General features: G+C 37.6%; 2 protein-coding genes across 3 annotated transcripts; both read left to right on the plus strand.

The window, feature by feature from the left end:
* The first annotated feature begins 200 nt into the window (after positions 1–200).
* On the plus strand, positions 201–4669 carry pgpep1 (pyroglutamyl-peptidase I). Its single transcript, XM_046875811.1, has 5 exons — positions 201–397; positions 837–889; positions 1213–1329; positions 2288–2520; positions 2922–4669. Exons 1-5 carry the CDS (start codon positions 367–369, stop codon positions 3112–3114), a joined length of 627 nt encoding a protein of 208 aa, XP_046731767.1. The 5' UTR covers positions 201–366; the 3' UTR covers positions 3115–4669.
* Positions 4670–6963: 2294 nt separating this feature from the next.
* On the plus strand, positions 6964–21508 carry upf1 (UPF1 RNA helicase and ATPase). Of its 2 annotated transcripts, none has more exons than XM_046876670.1 (24): positions 6964–7341; positions 7836–7972; positions 8637–8726; positions 9252–9419; positions 10471–10651; positions 10888–11049; positions 11233–11320; positions 11562–11660; positions 11904–12012; positions 12233–12392; positions 12602–12720; positions 13353–13517; positions 13827–13941; positions 14394–14537; positions 14663–14876; positions 15300–15417; positions 15548–15704; positions 16077–16219; positions 16405–16579; positions 16884–16965; positions 17285–17446; positions 17639–17862; positions 18164–18286; positions 18909–21508. In XM_046876670.1, exons 1-23 carry the CDS (start codon positions 7171–7173, stop codon positions 18281–18283), a joined length of 3303 nt encoding a protein of 1100 aa, XP_046732626.1. In that variant the 5' UTR covers positions 6964–7170; the 3' UTR covers positions 18284–18286; positions 18909–21508. The 2 variants fall into 2 exon arrangements, with proteins under 2 accessions (XP_046732626.1, XP_046732627.1); XM_046876671.1 differs by having other exon boundaries at positions 11233–11317.
* Positions 21509–21531: the final 23 nt, after the last annotated feature.

Raw genomic sequence — 21531 nt, forward strand, 5'->3', positions numbered from 1 at the left:
TTTAAACCACATAATACATTTTCTAGCTAATTTCCACATAATTTGTATTATATAGAAATAATAATAATAATAAAATCACTCTTATTATGTTGTTGATAAGACCTTGTGACCTTGAGCTGCCTAGCTAATACATGTACATGTGGTGAGTATCCGGAACAGCAGGGGTCGCTGTGGAACTTCATGGCGTCGTGACGTCTGTTTAAATTAAAGCGAGAGAGACCATTACAGGACGCGCTGATGGGAGTTGTATTTATCTTTATCCACAAGAATTAAGCGCTCTTTTCGGGTCGGTGCTTTTCTATAAAATATTATTTTCCCATCTAAACATATATCATTCCCTCTTTATATTACGATATCGTCACTGCCATGGAACAAAAGAAGACGGTTATTGTGACAGGTAAACATTTTGTTTCGTCTCGGTAACTGTAGAAATATGCGGAGCCCGAGAGCAGCTGTTATCAAGTTTTACAGCTGGATGTTGTGACAGTTGTCGGTTTATCATTGGTTGTTTTAGAGGTGAAAGAAAACATTTATTGTGTTTCACAGGCTTTTTTTTCTTAGTTTTCCCCAGTTTAATGGTAGCACTAGTTATATTCTGTATAGACTGCAGACGGTCAGAAACTGCAGGCAGTCAGATATTTTATTTAGAAGTAATTTATTTACAATTTACGATTTAAGGTTAGGCATTGAACCATCTTGGAATGAAAGTTGTGTGCATAATTGTGGTAATTGTCTTCCAAATGTACTAAAGTATCTGAAGACATGATGTACTATTGAGGTATATAATCCTGAAAATGATCTAAAATTCATTATTTATCACTTTTGTCTTTCTATAGGTTTTGGACCTTTTGGAGAACACAGTGTGAATGCAAGCTGGGTGGCCGTGCAGGTATTGGAGTTTGCACATTTAGTACACATTTACAACTGTTAGAAGTTAAAAAGTAACCAAGCTGACTCTACTGACTATTACTGTGGACTGTGATGTCACATGTCTACTTTATAAATGTGATTTGTTTGGCTGTACTTCAAATAATGTGTATAGTATACTCATGGCATTGTGCATTTTCCAATATAATCTGTGTTCTTTGTGGCTCCTAAAATGTTTTAACCTTTGCATTCCTCAAATAAAAAATTGTTCTTATTCATTGTCTGTTTAGGCATTGGATTCTATATGTAAAGTGATCTTTTTGCTATGTGTGTTCCTAACTACAGGAGCTAATGAAGTTGGGACTCGGCGCATCAGTGGATCTACATGTTATTGAGGTTCCTGTGGAATACCAAGAAGTCCAGAATAGACTGCCTTCACTATGGGATCAGTATCACCCACAGGTACTGTTAATGAGTACATTTATCCTCGTATAGGTCATGAGGGAACCAGAATCTCACATGGGAATACACCCTGGATTGGATGCCAGTACAGCGCAGAGAAAATTCACTCAGGTCCAATTTAAAGTAGCCAGTGTGCATACTTGTATGTTTTCGGAGATAATAGTAAACCAGAGCTCCCAGAGGAAATGCAACGCCATACAAACATGGAGAGAAAAACACACGAAACGCCACCCAGACTTTAATTTTTATTGTCATAGTCTTCATATATTTTTTTTAAGTTTATTGTGTTAAAGTAGGAGATATATATATATATATATATATATATATATATATATATATATATATATATATATATATATATATATATACTTTATTTTTTGTCTCCTAAAACACAGTGTCTATAATGCAGGCCATTTTGTGGCAGTAAATAAAGACTAATTCAAACTAATAAAGCCAAAGTATCACTTGTTTCAAAATCAGTGTGCTTTGCTGAAGACTGGTGCATTCTTACCTTACGTAAAATTTCACTTAGGAAGACCAGAGCATTAGATGATCTTTTAACTGACAGAGTTACACTGACGTTCTGGGCAGATTAAAAATGCAGGATGTAGGCATAGATAGTTTAAAAAGAAAAGTATGCCAACAGAATCTTACAGGGTTAGCTGCTTTAGACAAGTCCAAACAAGAAGGTTTACTATAAATAGTTCTGGAACAAAGTCATAAAAATAGATGGAATGAAAATAAGCTTGTACCATGTACCTGTTCTGTGGTTCAACACAACAAACACAGCTTTCAGCAAAGGGTTTACAAAGGGTCATGTCTCCAAGTAAGCCATCTGATCTGAATCATATTGAGCATCATTTTATTCATTGAAGAAGGAACAGGAGCAAATTATGTATAACAATGTCTGTAAATGCTATATATTTTAATTTGTTTTCTTTTTGTTTGTGCTCTGCAGTTGGTGGTCCATGTTGGCGTGTCTGGAATGGCTACAACAGTAACCCTTGAAAAATGCGGTCATAACCACGGCTATGTAAGAGCTGACAACCGCAAGTTTTATCCTAGATCAGAGTGCTGTATGGAGGGGGGACCAGACTGTATCCACTCAGCTATTGATATGGATGTTGTCTGCAAGAGGGTCAACAATTCGGACCTCAGAGTTTCCATATCTGTTTCTGAAGATGCCGGAAGGTATATTACCAAAAATGTTTAAAAAAATAATAATATTAAAGCAGAAGAGCTATCATCTGACAACTTTAACTCAACATTGTTGAATTCTCAGATTGATTGGTCAGAAGGTGTCGATGAATTCCAAAAGTATTTTAGATCAGTAGATTCTTGTTACACTAAATGTACCTAAAATTGTGAAAAAATCCAGTAATTTCTAAAAGGAAAGAAAATAACAAGCAAATTAAGTAATTAATAGAATTGTACCTCTTGACAAAGTGATGTGCTTTAAACAATCCAGGATGTGTTAATGAATCTTTTTGATGCAAACGTTAACTAAGCTTCACATTTGGCCACATCACACATTAAATACGGATTTTTACTGTTCCACTGATGAACATCTCGTGTATTTCGACTTCCATCAGATACCTGTGTGACTACACCTACTATACCTCCCTGTACCTGGGCAATGGCCGATCTGCCTTCGTGCACGTGCCACCACTGGGGAAACCCTACAGTGCGGAACAACTGGCGCAGGCACTCCGTGCTGTGATTTTGGAGATGCTGGACTTGTTGGAGCATAGTACGGAAAAGCAAATTTGCCAGCATGGTCACTGAAAAAAAATCCCACAACAGCTCTATAACCCACTATGTAGTGTATGTTTAATAGCCTACACCATCCACCACATAGGTGGGACTGGGCTGATTGACGATGTAGTCCAAACACTAACAGACTAAAGCCTGCTGCTGCTCTACTCTAACCAGGACAGACAGCACATTGTGCGGTATTGTGAAAAGATGCTGAGATGGGGTGCTATGTATAAATGATTTATTAATCAAACTTAATAATTAACCAATCAGCACATACACAACTACATGCAGTAGGGTTACCACGATTGACTACACCCCACTTATATCCATTCACTAGATAAAAGTATGAATTATTTTTTTTTATTTTGCAAGTAAAGACTAAATTGTTTTTGTATTTTTCTGAGGTATTATAAATCAAATTAATAATTTTATGTTATTATAAACATGTTTAGTCTGTCCTCTTAAAAAAATGACTTTAGATAAGTTATGATTGTACCAATTATTTTTATGTGAGCAATATAATTTTATTTACATTTAAAGCAGAAACTTGAAAGCACATTGGAAACACTGGTGCTTTTTGAATATCAGAATCTGCTAACTGAAATATTTTTGAAGGTTAATGTTAAAAATTATATTGTATCATGAATATTATTCAATCACACTTGTCTGCCAATTTGTATGTATTTCATTTATATTCTACAACTAGTCATCACACTTACATTATCTACAAATTGTCTGGGTTTGGAACCTATGACTGAAATGTGAATGGTGCCTGATAAAAAAATAAAAATATATATTAGAATTAATACTTATAGACCTATTTATCAAACATACATAAAATAAAATCAGTAAGAAAGATAGTATTTGTCTAGTTAAACCCCTTTATCTATTTTTATTTACTTATTCATAAATATATGTTTCTTAGATTTCCTTTCTTTGGTTAACTGTTAAACTGTCTGCTCATTATATGGTTATAATGTAGTAATTATAGTTTAAGATGTATGAATTGTAGTTAATTTACTGCATTAATATGCTCCACTAAGGATTCCCTTCTGAGTCTGGAACTTCTTAAGGTTTCTTTCCCATACCATCTCAGGGACTTTTTCTTTGCCACCTTGCTCATAAGGGATAAGATTAAAGGTACTAACATTAAATTATAAATGTAAAATGAATAACCTATTTTAATTTACAGTCTTGGGTTGTCTAGTTGATAGCACTGACATGATTATTTCATTCTCTCTTTTTATTAATATTACATTGCTGGTGCACCTCATGTACAGTTACTTAATTTTCCACCTTTATATACAATCATCATCCACACAGAAAATAATATTTTGCAACATTGTTACCTTGTTAATGCACCCTAATGTAAAGTTCTCAGATTCCCACCTGACTGCACTATTGTTAACAATGTATAATATTTTAAATAATAATTTTACCTTCTTTCTCATTGTACTCTCTTAATTTACCCTAACCTTCATATTCTTTTACACCTTGTTCCTTGTGTTTTGTTGCATGTCTGAACTGGCTGCTGTAACATTACAATTTTCCTTTCGTATGAATAAACTTGTCTGTCAGTCAATCTGTTTGTGTCAGCAAGGCCTTCTCTGCAAGAATTACTGACTTAAATTTTTATATAATTTTTTTGTCCATGAATGTGTATCAAATTATTCCCAAAAGTCTATTTTATTTTATTCATGTAATTGCTTTTCTCTCGGATGTGCTGCTTCAAGGAGTGTCTGTTTACATCAAAGTTTCTATCCAATCAGTTTTTAGCCATCATGTTATGTGTTACCAGCATCAAAGAAATCTGATGCATGAGTCCTTCACAATCAGGAGTGTGGGCATCTGTAGCATAAATGACATGTTGCCTGGAACAGTTGCTTTAACCAATTAGATTTTGAGTTAGTGGCACTGAGGCCATCTAGCAGGTGTACAATAATCTGCATTTTCATGTCCTCTGATTGAATGGTCAGAGAGCTCACTAGTCTGTTTATGTTTCAGATTTTATAAAAGATTGAGTCTGCCCAGTAATGTTCTTTTTTAACAAGAAAACAATATCTTTGAAGAGTTTCAGTCAGGTTTCAGGCCCCATCATAGCAGGAACTGCTCTTGTAAAATCAGAAATGACTGTTTTTAACTTCAGACCAAAGCTTTATCTCTCTGTTAGTTATACTAGATCTTAGTGCTCCATTATAGACCATGACTTCTCCTGGATCACTTACAGAATTACATTGGCATTCAGGGATAGGCATTAAGCTGGTTTAAATCCTACCTGTCTGATCGTTTCCAATTTGTAGATTTAATTAGAGATCTATCCAGGTTAATGCAAGTAAACTATGGGGTGCCACAAGGTTTAGTTCTAGGACCCCTGCTTTTCACAATGTACATGCTTCCCTTGGGAAATATTATTAGAAGGCATGGGATTATCTCCTACTGCTATGCTGATGATACCCAGCTATATATCTCCGCAAAACCAGACGATACAGCTAAATTGGCTCGGTTAACTAAGTGTGTTATAGAATTAAAAGATTGGATGACGCATAACATTCTATTATTAAATTCTGATAAGTCAGTGATTTTGCTCATCGGCCCAAACAGTTGACAGAAGCTCTAGCATTTTAACCTGCGTTTAGAAGCATGTACTGTAAATACTAGTTCAACAGTAAAAGACCTACGAGTTATTTTAGACAGCAACTTGTAATACATTACTAGGTGGATGTCCTGCTTTATTAATAAACAAGCTACAGTTAGTTCAGAATGCAGCAATTCTTAAAAGGTCTAGAAAATATGACCATATAACCCCAATCTTAAAGGACTTTTAAAGAAGTAGATGCCGACCCCGCAAACATCTCGAATCATCTAGAGATGTACCAGCGCCATTTGGATTTCACTTCATGCAGAGTTTGGACATTGGGACTATTTGAGTGTATAAAGGCTCCGGCATGGAGAAGCTGGTGTTGGATCTATGATGATCTCAAATGTCGAGCTAATTTATGAGTTGCTCAGAAGGTCCTGGTTCCATAACCTCAAATGACTGTATAAGACTGTAGATAGGACATTACTCATAATCTTACATTCCGGTGCTCATGTGTCAGGATTTATAATCACACTCTTGATTTCACCCAAATCTACTTAGCATGAATCTACAGTTCAGTGTTAGTTCAACAGCAAGCAGAACATTTTAAAAGTAATAAATGATGGAAGAAAGTCCTGACACTAACTTGCCACAACACCAGTAAATTTTTATTAAGTAGGGTTTTGGGCTCATGATAATTTTAATAGATATCAACCAATGTTTGGCTAATTAATATCACTCTATTAATATAATTATTTCAAGAGTGCTTAGAGTAAGATTACAGTTTTTGAACATAAACTGAGGATATTAAGCAAGTGTCTTTTGAAAAAGAATTATAATAGGAACATTATAGCCATAATAAATCATTGTACATTGGATACTTAAGTACATTTGAAGGCAAATACTTTTGTATGTTTACTCAAGCGAAAGTTTAAAGGGAGCACATTTACTTTAAATGGAATAATATTTTACCTAGTGTATCTCTACTTTAACTCAAGTACATGGTTTGTATACCTCATCCACTGCCCCATGATGCCTGTCCATTGATAAAAGTAATGTAAAAATACAATTTTAATTATAAATAAATCACAAATTAATTATTCACCCCCTACGTTCACTTTGGTATCAAGGAAACTCCAAAACTAGTAACATTTCTGAACTGATCTCTCAGTGTGGATCGATCCCGCTCAAAAAACTTTTTCCTTCTTCTTTTTTTGTGCACTTTAGCTCTGACGTCACAGGTTTCTGCGCTCTACGCGGCCCGCGCTTGGGCTCGCGCTGCTCGTGTTCACGTCATAGTTTAGTGTGGGAGTTGAAGCTTCCTGTTCGAGCGGTGCGCGTTCATTCGTGAGAAAGCGCTTCAGACTTAAAATCAAAACAACACCACCGGCGAATTCGAGTTTATTTTTAGAAACTCATCGGCTGTAATATTGTTTGCGGAATTTCATTAGTTGTGTTCTTTTTGACTTTGTGAAAGCGGACCTTGCTGATTGCGGAATATAAAAATGAGCGTTGAGGCGTACGGGCCGAGCTCGCAGACTCTCACCTTCCTGGACACGGAGGAAGCGGAGCTGCTCGGAGCCGACACGCAGGGCTCGGAGTTCGAGTTCACCGACTTCACCCTGCCGAGCCAGACTCAAACCCAAGGCCAAACCCAGAGTCAGCTCGACAACCAGGTGCGCCGCCGTCTTTTCATATATATATTTTTATATTTATATATATCTATATACCTCCGTGTTTACTGTGAGAAAACACGACGCGGAATTAGCGGGTTCGCCGCCTTCTGTGTGTTCGAAAAAATCACGCTAGCTAGCGATACACTTATCTTAGCTTTTTGACGCTACATCCCCACACTCCGCCGCCTAAAATACCGAATTAAGACCACCATAAAAACCAGCAGAATCTCCCCATCATCAAAACTAGCATTTTATTTGAATTTCGTATACAGCTGTCAGTTAGCAAGCTAGTTAGCTAACCCACCTAGCCTAGCGTGACCACAGCTGGCTATGCTATACCATGCTATGCTAGGCTATGCTAGGCTATACAGCCGAGAGACGCAAATTAGCCATCGTACCACACGCTACAGTTTCACTTTTAGCGTGCTTCCTATTTGCCTTGTAGTTTTTGCTTCATGATTTCGGTGTGGGATTCTTTTTTTTTTTCTCCGAAGGTGAATGGACCTGATGGAGTTCTGCAGAACGGCGACGATGCTGTGGGGAAAGCCAGCCAACTTCTGGCAGAGCTGAATTTTGAAGAAGATGAAGAGGACACTTATTACACCAAGGATCTCCCTGTGCACGCATGCAGGTAGCATCACTCTATGCAGAAATTATTATTATTATTATTATTATTATTATAAACACTTCAATCTTAATATGAATAACATGACCTTCTTCTAAAAGTTCTTCTATAATTGTCCTGCAACAGCATTAGACTTGTGCTTCATTGCCAGTTAAAACCAGTTCAGATGTATATGCTCTATGTTCAGACACAGATTGGATATTATTACATGCATATTAAACATTTATTTTACATCAAAGTATGGGCCACTATTGGAAAATCTCTTTAAACACAAAACATATGATATTTGAACATCTAACTCAATTTTAAATTTTTTTTGTAAATGGATTTGACATGTCTCAGAAGACATTTCTCAACCTGTGCTCCGGTGACGATATCGAACAGCTATTTTCAGTCATAGTTTGGCTATAAAGAATCAAAAAATTATAGATATGTCTTTTTTTTTAAACCACAATGGTAAAAAAGTTTAACCAATGACAATTTCAGCTAGACACGTTTGGGAAGCGTAGTGTCATAATCAGATATGGGTTTTTAAAAAAAAAAAAAAAAAAGAAGAGAGAGAGAACTTTGTCTAAATCAAGGCCCGTAACATAAATGCAGCCATGCCAACTTTATGTAACCAATATATTTGTATTTGTAAAATAAATAAATAAATTTTTTGTTTCCATAGTTACTGTGGCATACATGATCCTGCCTGTGTGGTGTATTGCAACACCAGCAAAAAGTGGTTCTGCAATGGACGTGGCAACACCTCTGGCAGGTAGGCTGAAATGTTTTTCCTTTTAACAGCACTAGGTTATGTTCGTTTAAGGCATAATTCACATGCAAGTAAAAAGTTGAAGTATTATTTCCAAGAATATGCAAAAATCTTTTTTTTTTTTTTCCCTGTAGTAAAGTCAGGTGTTCTGTCATATAAAACAGGTCAGGTTAAATTTTTTATTTATTTTTATATATATAAATTCCCTATACAAACTGTAAAAACGGAAAAAAGCTTCCACCTGCAAAGCCTGCAGTAGAAGTGAAAGGCAGAAGTGAAATTTTTTTTATATAATTTTTTTTATAAATAAGCTGAAACATTGCCTGATACTAGTGGAAACAGTCTGTAATAAGAATTTTAAATGAACAGTGATTGTTTCTAACTAAAATATTCGGAACGATTTTTAATACTACTTGAGGACTGGCATTGTTTGTATGGTTTTTTTTTTTTTTTTCTTCTGAAATTCTCTGTATCGGGTGATAAACATTCTTTAACATAAACATTCACAAACATGTTTTTCTTTAATAGCCATATTGTCAACCATTTGGTGCGTGCAAAATGTAAGGAGGTGACCCTGCATAAAGATGGCCCTTTGGGGGAGACCGTGTTGGAGTGTTACAACTGTGGATGTCGCAACGTTTTCCTCCTGGGATTCATCCCGGCCAAGGCAGATTCTGTTGTGGTGCTCCTGTGCAGGTGAAAAACATTTGCATCTCTTATTTCCTTAGAATTAAAAGCTGGCATGCCGTTGCAGACTAAACTTTTCACGAGGACGTGTGTTTTCAATTCTTTAGCTTGACTAAATGTGAAATTGTTTGTTTGTGAGCCAATTCTGTCATCTATAAAACAGGTGTGCGTACATAATTATTATATACCAAAAATGTTGATTAACCTGATTTATTGGCCATAAAATCTTTTTATACCATTATCACATGTGTGCCAAGTATGTCATGCGAACAACTGATTCTTGAGCTACAGCTGAATTGATGGTGTTTGTTATAGAATCAGGCTTACTCCCTTTTAAAATCCCAGTTTAAGTCTGAACAATGATCAAAATGTTTTTCAAGTTAACTTTGGGTCTTGATTAAGGCTGTCTATCGATTAAAACATTTAATCGTGATAAATCGCATGATTGTCATGAGTTAATTTAGGATTAATCGCAATTTACAAATCACACTTTCTAAAATCTATTCTTAAGTGACCATAAATTAATACTTTTTCATAAGTTTTTAATACTCTAATCGAAATGGACAAATATAGATGCATAATGCAAATGTATGTATTTTATTAGTGAAACCAAACTCAACACAGAGCATGAAGACAAAATATTATTGTAAATGTTTTAAAGTAATTATGTTTTAAATTACGTAAACTGAACTTTTGCTATGTTTCCACACGGACGGTTTTAATTGCCGGATGTGTGCATAATGGCAGTTTTTGATGCTTGATTTGCAACTTTGCAACAAATGTTTGGTGATTTAAAAAAAAAATGTTCAGGTGAAGTTGATTTATTTCTATTTAATATCTGAGTAAAGAAAGGATTTCTTGAATAAATGTGTTGCATTAATAGTTTTAATTTTGCCTCTTTGATATTCATTAATATTTTTAATAAAAATGGTCAAACAGAAATGTATGCTGCATTAGTTGCGAGTTAATAAAATTTATGGTGTTAAAATTACTTTTGTATTACCGCGTTAATTTTGACAGCCCTAGTGTTAACCAAAGTGAGGTCTGTTTGTATGTTTAGGCAGCCATGTGCCAGTCAGAGCAGTCTGAAGGACATTAACTGGGACAGCTCTCAGTGGCAGCCTTTGATTCAGGACCGGTGCTTTCTGTCCTGGCTTGTGAAGATCCCGTCTGAGCAGGAGCAGCTTAGGGCCCGCCAGATCACCGCTCAGCAGATCAACAAACTTGAGGAGCTCTGGAAGGTAACAAAGCATACAGAAAGGGCTAATGTTTGGCGTATGATTGCATGGGCTACATGTGACTGTTAACTATTGTTGGCACATGATATGTTGTAAATTTGTGTGAATTCTCCAACAAGGTCAAGATCATCTTTAAACTTTTCCAATAACATCTTGACTCCATTAACTTTTGTAATCGTTTGTCCATAACGACTGTTTAAATGGCTCAATCTCACATGGTTTGGTGTCTGGTTTCAAAGGAGAACCCAACTGCAACACTTGAGGATTTGGAGAAGCCTGGTGTGGATGAAGAGCCTCAGCATGTGCTGCTACGCTATGAAGATGCCTACCAGTATCAGAACATCTTTGGCCCGTTGGTTAAACTGGAGGCGGATTATGACAAGAAGCTTAAAGAGTCCCAGGTGCTTTGTCAAAATGGCTTTTATATTTTTTACTCTCTTTTTAGAAACTGAAATTTTTTTTGCATACAATAGGTTTTAATTGTTTGCTAAACATCAACTTTGCTGAATAAAATATTTATTTAGTAATTTTTTTTAATTTAAATAACTGTGTTCTCATTTTTTCTTCCGGATTTATCTTTTTAGACCCAAGACAATATAACTGTCAGGTGGGACTTGGGCCTGAATAAAAAGAGGATTGCTTATTTCACCCTTCCCAAGACGGACTCAGGTGGTAATACTTACTTTCGTCATCTTCTGTGTCTACCAGTGGTCCATATCCATCCCATTCCCAACTCTGTGTCCCATGCATCCCTCATCGATGTATGCACGGACGCATGCACCTCTGTGTGTGTCTGTCTGTGGTTGTATGTGTGGGATTTTTGTAAATGTTTATGCATCATCATCTGGTGGGTATATAAATAAAGCAAACAATTTAGGAAACGTTAAACTAATCATTGTGTATTCTGTCACAGACATGCGGCTTATGCAAGGGGATGAAATCTGCCTCCGTTATAAGGGAGACTTGGCTCCTCTTTGGAAGGGGATTGGACATGTCATCAAGGTCCCGGACAGTATCCTTCTTGCACATTTTGCATGACAATGCTGATGTTTTTATTCTTATTTTATATGATTTATTGGATAGTTGGATGTTAATGCATTCACAAGTCCTTCATAATGGCTTTGAAATGTAAGCTGTTTAAAATAAATAATAAAATTATTATTATTATAAAAAAATGCTCATTGCAGCCTAAATGTCTTGCTGAATTGTTTTTTGTGAGGTTTGCAAGTTATATTCCTTAATGAGTTGTTTTCAGACTATGGAGATGAGATTGCTATAGAGCTGAGGAGCAGTGCTGGAGCTCCCGTAGAGGTGCCTCACAACTTCCAGGTCGATTTTGTGTGGAAATCCACTTCCTTTGACCGGTTAGTAGGTTATTTAGTAACTTTGCTTATTAAGCAACTTAATAAGCCCCTTCTTGTAGGCAAAAATCAGAACTGACTTTTCCCTGATGACTATCATGTGAAGGCAGAGGAAATATTAACCAATTGTGCACTTTAACGCATGTGAAACTCAAGCTAAAAACACCAAGTTGTGTTACATTGGAATTTTTTTTTATAAAAAATGTTTTATGTTGTTCTAAAGCATGCAGAGTGCCCTAAAGACATTTGCGGTAGATGAGACCTCAGTGTCTGGTTACATCTATCACAAGTTGCTTGGCCATGAGGTGGAGGATGTGATCATTAAGTGCCAATTACCCAAGCGCTTCACTGCCCAGGGCCTGCCTGACCTCAACCACTCACAGGTGAGCCTCAGTGGAGACATTCTTCCAGTTCCTCTGTATCCAATTGCACGTTAGAATTATTGTGTATATAATATGTAAGTTTATATCTAAAAAGTAGATTGCTCTGGTAGTCCTCTGTTTTAAGATAAAATATGTTTATACTGAATGCAAATGGTTGTAACCAGTTTGGATCGGTTTCCAATTATTCAAGCAGTACTGTTTGTGTTAAGGTGTATGCTGTGAAGACGGTGCTGCAGCGTCCCCTCAGTCTAATCCAGGGACCTCCTGGTACTGGCAAAACTGTTACCTCAGCAACTATTGTTTACCATCTGGCTAGACAGGGCAACGGGTGAGACATGTGACTTCTCTTGTTCAGTCACACTATTCATACATTTTACATGTGACCGTGATTCTGTTACCTACGTTTTTACACATCTCATCTTTCCATACTTGTAACCCATGCCAAACTCTACTGATCAAGTGGTAAATGGGAAGACAAGTATAAAAGAGCAACAGAAAAAGAATCTATCATCAACTGTCATCTCAACAATCATTACATTTACGGGTTACGTGTGGCAGGCCCCATGCATAAGACTCTTTGACAACAGCATCTGGTTTACAGGGTATACGTCTCTTAGTTTTACCCAAAAAATTTCAACAATATACCAGCAGTGACAATAAACTAAATTTTGACCAGGGTATTATAGCTTCTGATCCCCAATTTTGGCAAATAGACATCTTTTCTTTTGACTTTACATTGGTCTGTAGTTCCCACAGTTTTTTCTGTCATGCTGTGCCATTAGCAATGCATAGTTGGGGGTGGGTGGAATTGAAATGGCAGGGGGAGGTCCAGGGGCATTTTCACATTACACATTCAGAAATTCTTCAGTTTTTAGAAGGGTAAATAATTCTAGTAATTTTTAGTAATTTATTTTAGCCTGATCAAACATATTGCTTTTTTTTTTTATTGTTTCATCCCAGGCCGGTGCTGGTATGTGCCCCGAGCAACATTGCAGTAGATCAGCTGACAGAGAAAATTCACCAAACAGGACTGAAGGTGGTGCGTCTATGTGCCAAGAGCCGAGAGGCCATTGACTCTCCTGTGTCGTTCCTGGCTCTGCACAACCAGATCCGCAACATGGACAGGTTAAATGAATCTCTCTTTATATCGCAGTCATTTCAACATTAAAGTGCACTCATTCCCTGCAACCACAGATTTTCATTAGATTCTGTCTTTTATTTTTCCCTCAGATTATTTATTTTTTTTTACCTGTACTGTACCTCTCAAGATCAATAGCAGTTCCATCAGAATAAATCTATCATTTATCAGCAATAAGTGTATAGCTGCTAATTGATGAATGTCTATTTGGCAGAGTTTTTGCCATTTATATGGATTCAGAAAATTTAAGAACCTAAATGCTTATTATAACGTGTTTGTATGTTCTATGTGTTTAGCATGCCTGAACTGCAAAAGTTGCAACAGCTGAAGGATGAAACAGGAGAATTGTCTTCTTCAGATGAGAAGCGCTACAGGGCCTTGAAACGTACTGCAGAAAGGGAGCTACTCATGGTTAGTTTTATTCTCATTGCATGTAATCCTGCTTGAAGGAAAGCATATGGTCTAAAATGAGTGTCATTGTATGTAGTGACTATCCATGTGTTTATCTGTGTAAGCCAGTGGTGTCTAATCTTGTCCAGGCAGAAGCCACATTTAAGTCTATTAAAAGCCAAAATCAACTGATTAACCTGGTGCTCCTTCATTATTGGAATTAAAACCTGCACCCACACTGGTTCTTTGTGTATAAGTTTGGACACCCCAGGTATAAGCTCATGTTCTGCAAGACTAAATCTTTCAGGGAACATATGCAAAAAAATTTTATTAGACCATTACCATATATATAGCTTTTTTCCTCCATAAGTGTTCTCGAACAATGTTTGAAAAAAAAAGGACTTTTTTTTTTTTTTTTCTTCTTCTTCTATTCTATGCAAATTAATTGCCTATTTTTTCTCTCTCTGTTGCAGAATGCAGATGTGATCTGTTGTACTTGTGTGGGTGCGGGTGATCCTCGTCTGGCTAAAATGCAGTTCCGCTCCATCCTGATAGATGAGAGCACCCAGGCTACTGAGCCGGAGTGCATGGTACCTGTAGTGCTGGGAGCAAAGCAGGTATCACCTCAAAACACTGCTATGATTTATGTTAAAACTTTAATACGTGTACTAAAGAGAAACACATTTATATTGTGTTTCCACTGGTATCTGGCAGCTCACTTATTTTCCCCTTCATTTGTCAGCTGATCCTGGTGGGTGATCACTGCCAGCTAGGTCCAGTGGTCATGTGTAAAAAGGCTGCCAAGGCGGGTCTGTCGCAGTCTCTCTTTGAGCGACTGGTAGTGCTGGGCATCAGACCCATCCGTCTGCAAGTGCAATACCGTATGCACCCTGCACTCAGCGCTTTCCCCTCAAATATCTTTTATGAAGGATCTCTACAGAATGGAGTTACAGCTGGTATGTTTTTTTTTATTTTAAGAGTTAGGGCTGACTTCATTGAGTGTTTTCAATATTGAACCTCTTGTTTACACCTGATCATTTCATGGATTGTGCAGAAGTATCTTTGGTCAGAAATCTGATTCATGTATTATAATAGGCATATTAGCTCCTTATTGTCGGAGATTATCTTTTTGTGCCCTATGTTATCCTAATACTTTAGTCATGAAACACAAATGTTTAATGATTTAAATGCTAAGTGTTTTTTTGTTTGTGCAAAACAAATGCATAGTTGTGTGTCAATGCCAATGCTTTATGACAGAATAGAATTATAGTCATTAATTTACAAATCATGAAATTTAGTTATGGTGGTGTTTAGCCCAATAGTATTTTTGATGTTTCTTCAAGGGCTGTTGTAATTCATTTGTTTGTTCTTTATTTTAGCTGACCGGATCAAGAAGGGATTTGATTTCCAGTGGCCTCAGCCAGATAAGCCCATGTTTTTCTATGTGACACAGGGCCAGGAGGAGATTGCTAGTTCGGGCACCTCCTACCTGAACAGGTACATTGCTTATGTTGATTCGATCAATTACTGTTCTATACTATGTTCAAGGTTGTTTCAAGAGGCCTTATACTCAAAACTAGTATAAGGGTTCTCCTGAGAACCTCAAATGAGACAAAGCTGTGCGCAGGACTGAGGCTGCTAATGTGGAGAAGATCACTACTCGCTTATTGAAGGCCGGAGCCAAACCTGACCAGATTGGCATCATCACTCCATATGAGGGCCAGCGCTCCTACCTGGTGCAGTACATGCAGTTCAGCGGTTCCCTTCATACTAAGCTCTATCAGGTACAAAACAGCCATATACACTCACTCAGTGTATTTATTGAATTTTTACAGTGGTGGTGTTTGGATGCGTTGTATGTTGCTTTCTATAAATTATTTTAACAAGTAATTGGTGTGTAAATATATTTTTGTTTCTTGTAGAAACTGTGGTAATATTTAAAAATGCAAGTTGTCAGCCATCGTCATGCAGCATGATGATGATATATGTATATTTATGTGTGTGTGTGTGTGTGTGTGTGTGTGTGTGTGTGTGTGTGTGTGTGTGTGTGTGTGTGTGTGTGTGTGTGTGTATATATATATATATATATATATATATATATATATATATATATATATATATATATATTTTTTTTTTTTTTTTTTTTTTTTTTGAAGGAGGTAGAGATAGCCAGCGTTGATGCCTTCCAGGGCCGTGAGAAGGACTTCATTATTCTGTCTTGTGTCAGGGCCAATGAGCACCAAGGCATCGGCTTTCTAAACGATCCGCGCAGGCTGAATGTAGCCCTCACCAGAGCCAGGTAGTGTGCATTACGCTCTCATCTTCCACTGGATTATACATTGTAGTATCTTGCATTTTGATCATTTTAATCTTTCCAATACACCCCTTTGTATTCGAATTATAAACCAATTGGTGAACATTGCAATTCTGTCTTTTTTTTATTTTTATGTAAGACAAATAATAATGTGTCCCCCCTTTCATCAGATATGGGGTGATCATTGTGGGGAATCCTAAAGCTCTGTCTAAGCAGCCACTCTGGAACCATTTGCTCAACTACTACAAGGAGCAGAAGGTTCTGGTGGAGGGGCCTCTCAACAACCTGAGAGAGAGCCTCATGCAGTTCAGCAAACCTCGCAAGCTGGTCAATACTATTAATCCTGTGAGTATTTAAATTGAATTTGGACATAGATCTTCCAGATGTTTAGAGCAACAGTTCTATATGCTATCCGCATTTTCAAAGGCATTTGTGCAAAATGTCATATTGATCTGCCACACACATCGCTAGGGTTTGTTTCCCACCTAATCACAGAGATTCATCTCCATGTACCTCTATAGTACCCTGTAACATTGGGGTGAGCACAAAGTGTTACACTGGTGAAATACAGATTTAATTATTAAATTTTTATTTGAACAGATGGCCCCTGATCAAACTCCTGAAACATTGTGTCTTCTTTGTGTTTCAGGGAGCTCGTTTCATGAGCACTGCCATGTATGATGCCAGGGAGGCTATGATCCCCGGCTCAGTGTATGACCGCAGCAACACTGGTGAGGAATGTATAAGTGACTCCTTCTGAGATGTATTTTTTTTAAATAGGTGTGTGGTAGCCTGAGTATGAATACTGTAGAATTGAAACAGTTCTAAAATAAAATTTCATTGAGAAACATGTGAAGATAGCTTTTTTTTTTTTGTAATTAAAATTGATTTCTTTTAGGGCTATTTACTGTTTCCCCAGTGCTCTGAGCATTTTCTGATGCCAAGGTCACTTCTTATGTTTAAACAAAGTTGCTTGTTGTCTGCTCAAGTTAACAATGTAGTAAAATTAATCGTTCAGATTTTACTGTATATTTTGTTTTGTCCTTTCAGGCCGCCCATCCAACATGTATTTTCAAACTCACGACCAGATCGGTATGATTGGTGCTGGGCCAAACCCCATGGCTTCCATGAATATTCCCATACCCTTTAACCTGGTCATGCCCCCCATGCCCCCACCGGGGTACCTGGGACAGATGAATGGCCCAGCGACTGGTATGATGGCTCCACACTTTTACACCAGTTTTTATTTTTTTAATTTTTTATTCTCTGCTGTTCATGAACCACTGATGTAGAATATGGCCAGAAAGAGGAGAGATCATGATTAAACAACATGGAGGGTGTTTATGGTGGGAGATTTTTGTTTATACTTTGTTGCTTTAATTACTGATTTTCACACTTGCTCAGGTCGCGGAGCACCAAAGGGTAAGACAGGTGGTCGCGGAGGGCGTCAGCGGAATCGTGGCGTAGGTAACCATGGCAGCGGACAGACCAACATGGCAAATAGTCAGGCCAGTCAGGATCTGGTGTCTCAGCCCTTCTCCCAGGGCCCCCTGACACAGGGCTACATTACCATGAGCCAACCCTCACAGATGAGCCAGCCAGGCTTGTCCCAGCCTGAACTTTCCCAGGTATGTGAACACACACACACTTTCATATATTTGTTAGAATGTGTGTATTCTTACACTATTTTATACTTGAGGAAAAGTGATTGAGCAAATCTCTGGAACTGTGCTGAATGATGTAAAATTGTTTCTCCCAAACATATTTTCTTTGATGGTCTTTGAATGGTGGTGGGTCAGAAATCTCCCATAGGTGTTCACTTGGGTTGAGATTTGTTTGTACATCATTCAATCAGTAAGTCCTTGTACCTTGTGGATAAAGGGGATCAGCCAGAAGAGCTTAATTTTATTGATTTGATTTGCCCAACAGGACAGTTACCTGGGTGATGAGTTCAAGTCGCAGATGGATGTGGCTCTGTCCCAGGATTCCACTTACCAGGGTGAACGGGCATACCAGCATGGAGGAGTGACCGGACTCTCTCAGTACTAGAGTGTAAGAACATGTGCACACACTTCTACCTGCAAATTTTTTTCTTAGTTGCTTTGGAGCGTTTTTTGAATCATCCTTAATATTTACAAACCAGTAAGTGGATTCTCAAAAACATTTTTACAAACAGCACAACACAATGGATTTCTTGCAAAAGCCGGTACTTGCAAAATCCTTAGTTCATCTCTCAAAAGTATTTGTATCAGTGAACATCTCATGATCAGAATAACACGTTATTCAGATATTCACAATGTTTAGTCGTGTTGTCAGGTGTGTGGTTTCAGTATTTCCTGATATAATCTATGGTTTGGATTACAATGATTGAAAATGCACAAGGCAGTTTAATGAATGTACCAAAGCATTCGCAATTTGATCACAGCAGCAAGAAATGTTTTTATGAAGTGACGATGCGGAACAAGTAGTTTTGAGAATTTTATTTCTGATCTGAGAAACGCTCCAAAACAACTGAGGGAAAACTGTAATATAGTGGTATTCTTGCACAATAAAAAAAAAGACTGTGGCTTTGCATGCTGCAGTATTGTTTTTTGGAAATAGTATCATATAAACCAGTCTTCAGATTGTAATAGTAATGTTGATGGAGCTCTTTTTTTTTTTCTTGCATCCTCAGGTTGTTAGAACGGGAGCTAGGCCTACGCTGAGCTTAGTTCATCAGCATTTTAAATCTGGGTAAATATAAAAAAAGAACAAACATGGATGCCCGTTTTCCACTGTTACAACCGAAGCACCATGGTGTGAGAACAACAGGAGAGACTCAAACCAATCACGTGTGAAAAAAGAGGGAGAAAAGCAGGATAAGAAAAGAGGGAACGAAAGAGAGTGGAGGGAGGAAACCACCCCACCACGCGCTAAGGATTGGAAGGAGGAGAGAGGAGCAGACGCAGCATAGGAGGAGACGATGTAGGAGGGAAACCAAACCGAGATCTTCGATCTGCAACTCCGCATAGTCGAGGTGCCTCCTAGGGAGCAGGGCAGTCCCTTACCTGCCTCCTCTCTCGCCAGGCTGCAGCCGGCAGCCGCAGACCTCGCTCTGCCACCCGAGATGGAGAGAAGACGAAGTTCTCTTAAAACTACCTGCACAAAAAACCGCCACGCTTGCTCTGTCGTCTCCACAAGCTGAAAGATGAGGTGACGTCTTTAAAAAAAAAAAAAAAAAAGAAAACAAAAAAAATCAAATGCATATTTTTAAAAACGCTTTCAAGCAGCTGGTTTTGGGGAAAATTTTCCCTTCAAAGTTGGAATCTGACTCTCAGATATTACCACCAAACATCTTTGCGAGGATGGGGAAACATCTACGGCAGAGGGTTGTGGTTTTACTGAATTTTTTTTCTTTTATTATTCTTTTTCTTTTTTTTTTTTTTTGGTGGTGGTCCCATCTTTACAAATGGTTCTAGGAGTCGCTAAAGAAAGGTTCAACTTTGAGGAAAGTTTTCCGGTTGAAGGTTGCAGAGTAGTGGTTCAGATATTGAACGGCCGTGTGAGATGTCGCCTGCTCTGGGTGTCTGACAGTGGAAAAGAAGGAGTCTTAGCAAATGGCTTTGTGATTTATAATTTTTTTTTTTAAACTAAACAGAAGGGGTGAGAGATTATCATTTTTCTGCCTCGCCATTTTAAACAAATTGCCTCGAACCCGGATCAACAATTGCAGCAGAACCTAAATTTAAATATTATAGGGTCATTACTGGTTTGTTGACGTCTCTGCGTGGAAAACACGAGGCCATAGTTCCACAAGAGAATGAGCTGAAAATACAGCGGTCAAGCCTCTAAAGTTAACCTGCTGCATACCGTGCGCTGACAGGACTGCAGGGGATTGAACTCAGCAAGGCAAGTTTGAGAAGAGTTTAGAGAATTATCTCAACCTGTAGGAAGACTAAAGTGCTGCACGTACAGCAGCAGTTCTGGCATGTGGCATACCAATTGATCTCAGTTCTTCTGGCTTCAGTACCGACATTAAAATCTTTTATGTATGCACTCTAGGCAGTGCTGCAATGCAAACATTTATTTTTTACCCTAAATCTCCCCACCTATTACACATGATAATGTACCACATATCAAATGTCATTGAGTTAAATTATTCCTATACAGGAGTTTGAGCTATGAGTTAAATAGAGCCCATAATCACAAAAGTGGCCGTTTTGTTAAAGGGTGAAGGGCAGACAGTTGGGATTCTCTGTTTGTGTCTGTTTCCTACAAGCAGACTGAAAGAGGCTGCTGTACTCGTCTCTTGCTTACTCGGATGCCAGTGTGCGCATAGATGGTAGTGTTCTGCTAAGGAGGTTGTGTAATGTGCCTCCATATTAATTGTCTCTCTTGTTTTGTGATTAATAGGTTGTTTTTTTTTTTTTTTCCTTGTTGGTTGTTGAAGTTGCTTTCCTTCTTCTTATTGTCTTTATTTTAACACCCACTTGTGTGTTTTCATTTCTTTAGTCTAGATATGAAATGTGATGTGTCCCACATTATCCACTTAATGATCCCAGACTTTTCATAAGTTTCCTAGTTTGTTTTTTCCTTCCTTTCTTTTTTTTCTTCTTCTAAAGCTGTGCTCGTGTAATGCTTCGATACAGCAACATGTGATGCCTTGTCATTTTCACTAACCCTGGAATTTTCAGGCCTTGCAGTTATTTCTTTCCTAGTGTCACTTGCTTGGCATTGCTAACTTTTATAGCATCGGCTCTAAACTGGAAAACGATTTTCCTATCGGAGTTGTTCATTTAAAGCTTTTTGTTAGATTTATATCTGACCTTCAGTGCTTGTGTGCATAGCGCTTTAATGTTATTTATAGTTATTCTCATTGATGGTATCAAAGCTAAATGTAGAATATACATCTGCAATTAAATATCCAGAACATAGCTTTTTCATGTTTTCATAAACCAATTTCTCTTCCCTAATTGGATGATTTGAATGGTTTCCTTTTCTTTGGTGTACTTTAACAGATACCGCCCATATCAATAATAAAATTATTTTTTTTTCCTTTTTTTGAGTGCGTGACATCCTAGACCAACAACAATCTAATGGACACTCATGATATGGAAGTTGTTTGTGTCAGCACAGATGCTGATGACAGATGCTGTGTTTTCACTTGAATGCTTCAAGTGCTCTGATATGACCATGTCAGACTCGCATACTCGAGATGAAATTTTGTTTAATGGAAATCTTTCCCCACGTTATGTATTCTTGTAATGTAACTACAATAAATGTTGCTTTATTTCACTCAAGGAGACTGGCTGTGAGTT

This window comes from Silurus meridionalis, chromosome 20 (genome assembly GCF_014805685.1).
Source record: "Silurus meridionalis isolate SWU-2019-XX chromosome 20, ASM1480568v1, whole genome shotgun sequence".
NCBI lineage: Eukaryota > Metazoa > Chordata > Actinopteri > Siluriformes > Siluridae > Silurus > Silurus meridionalis.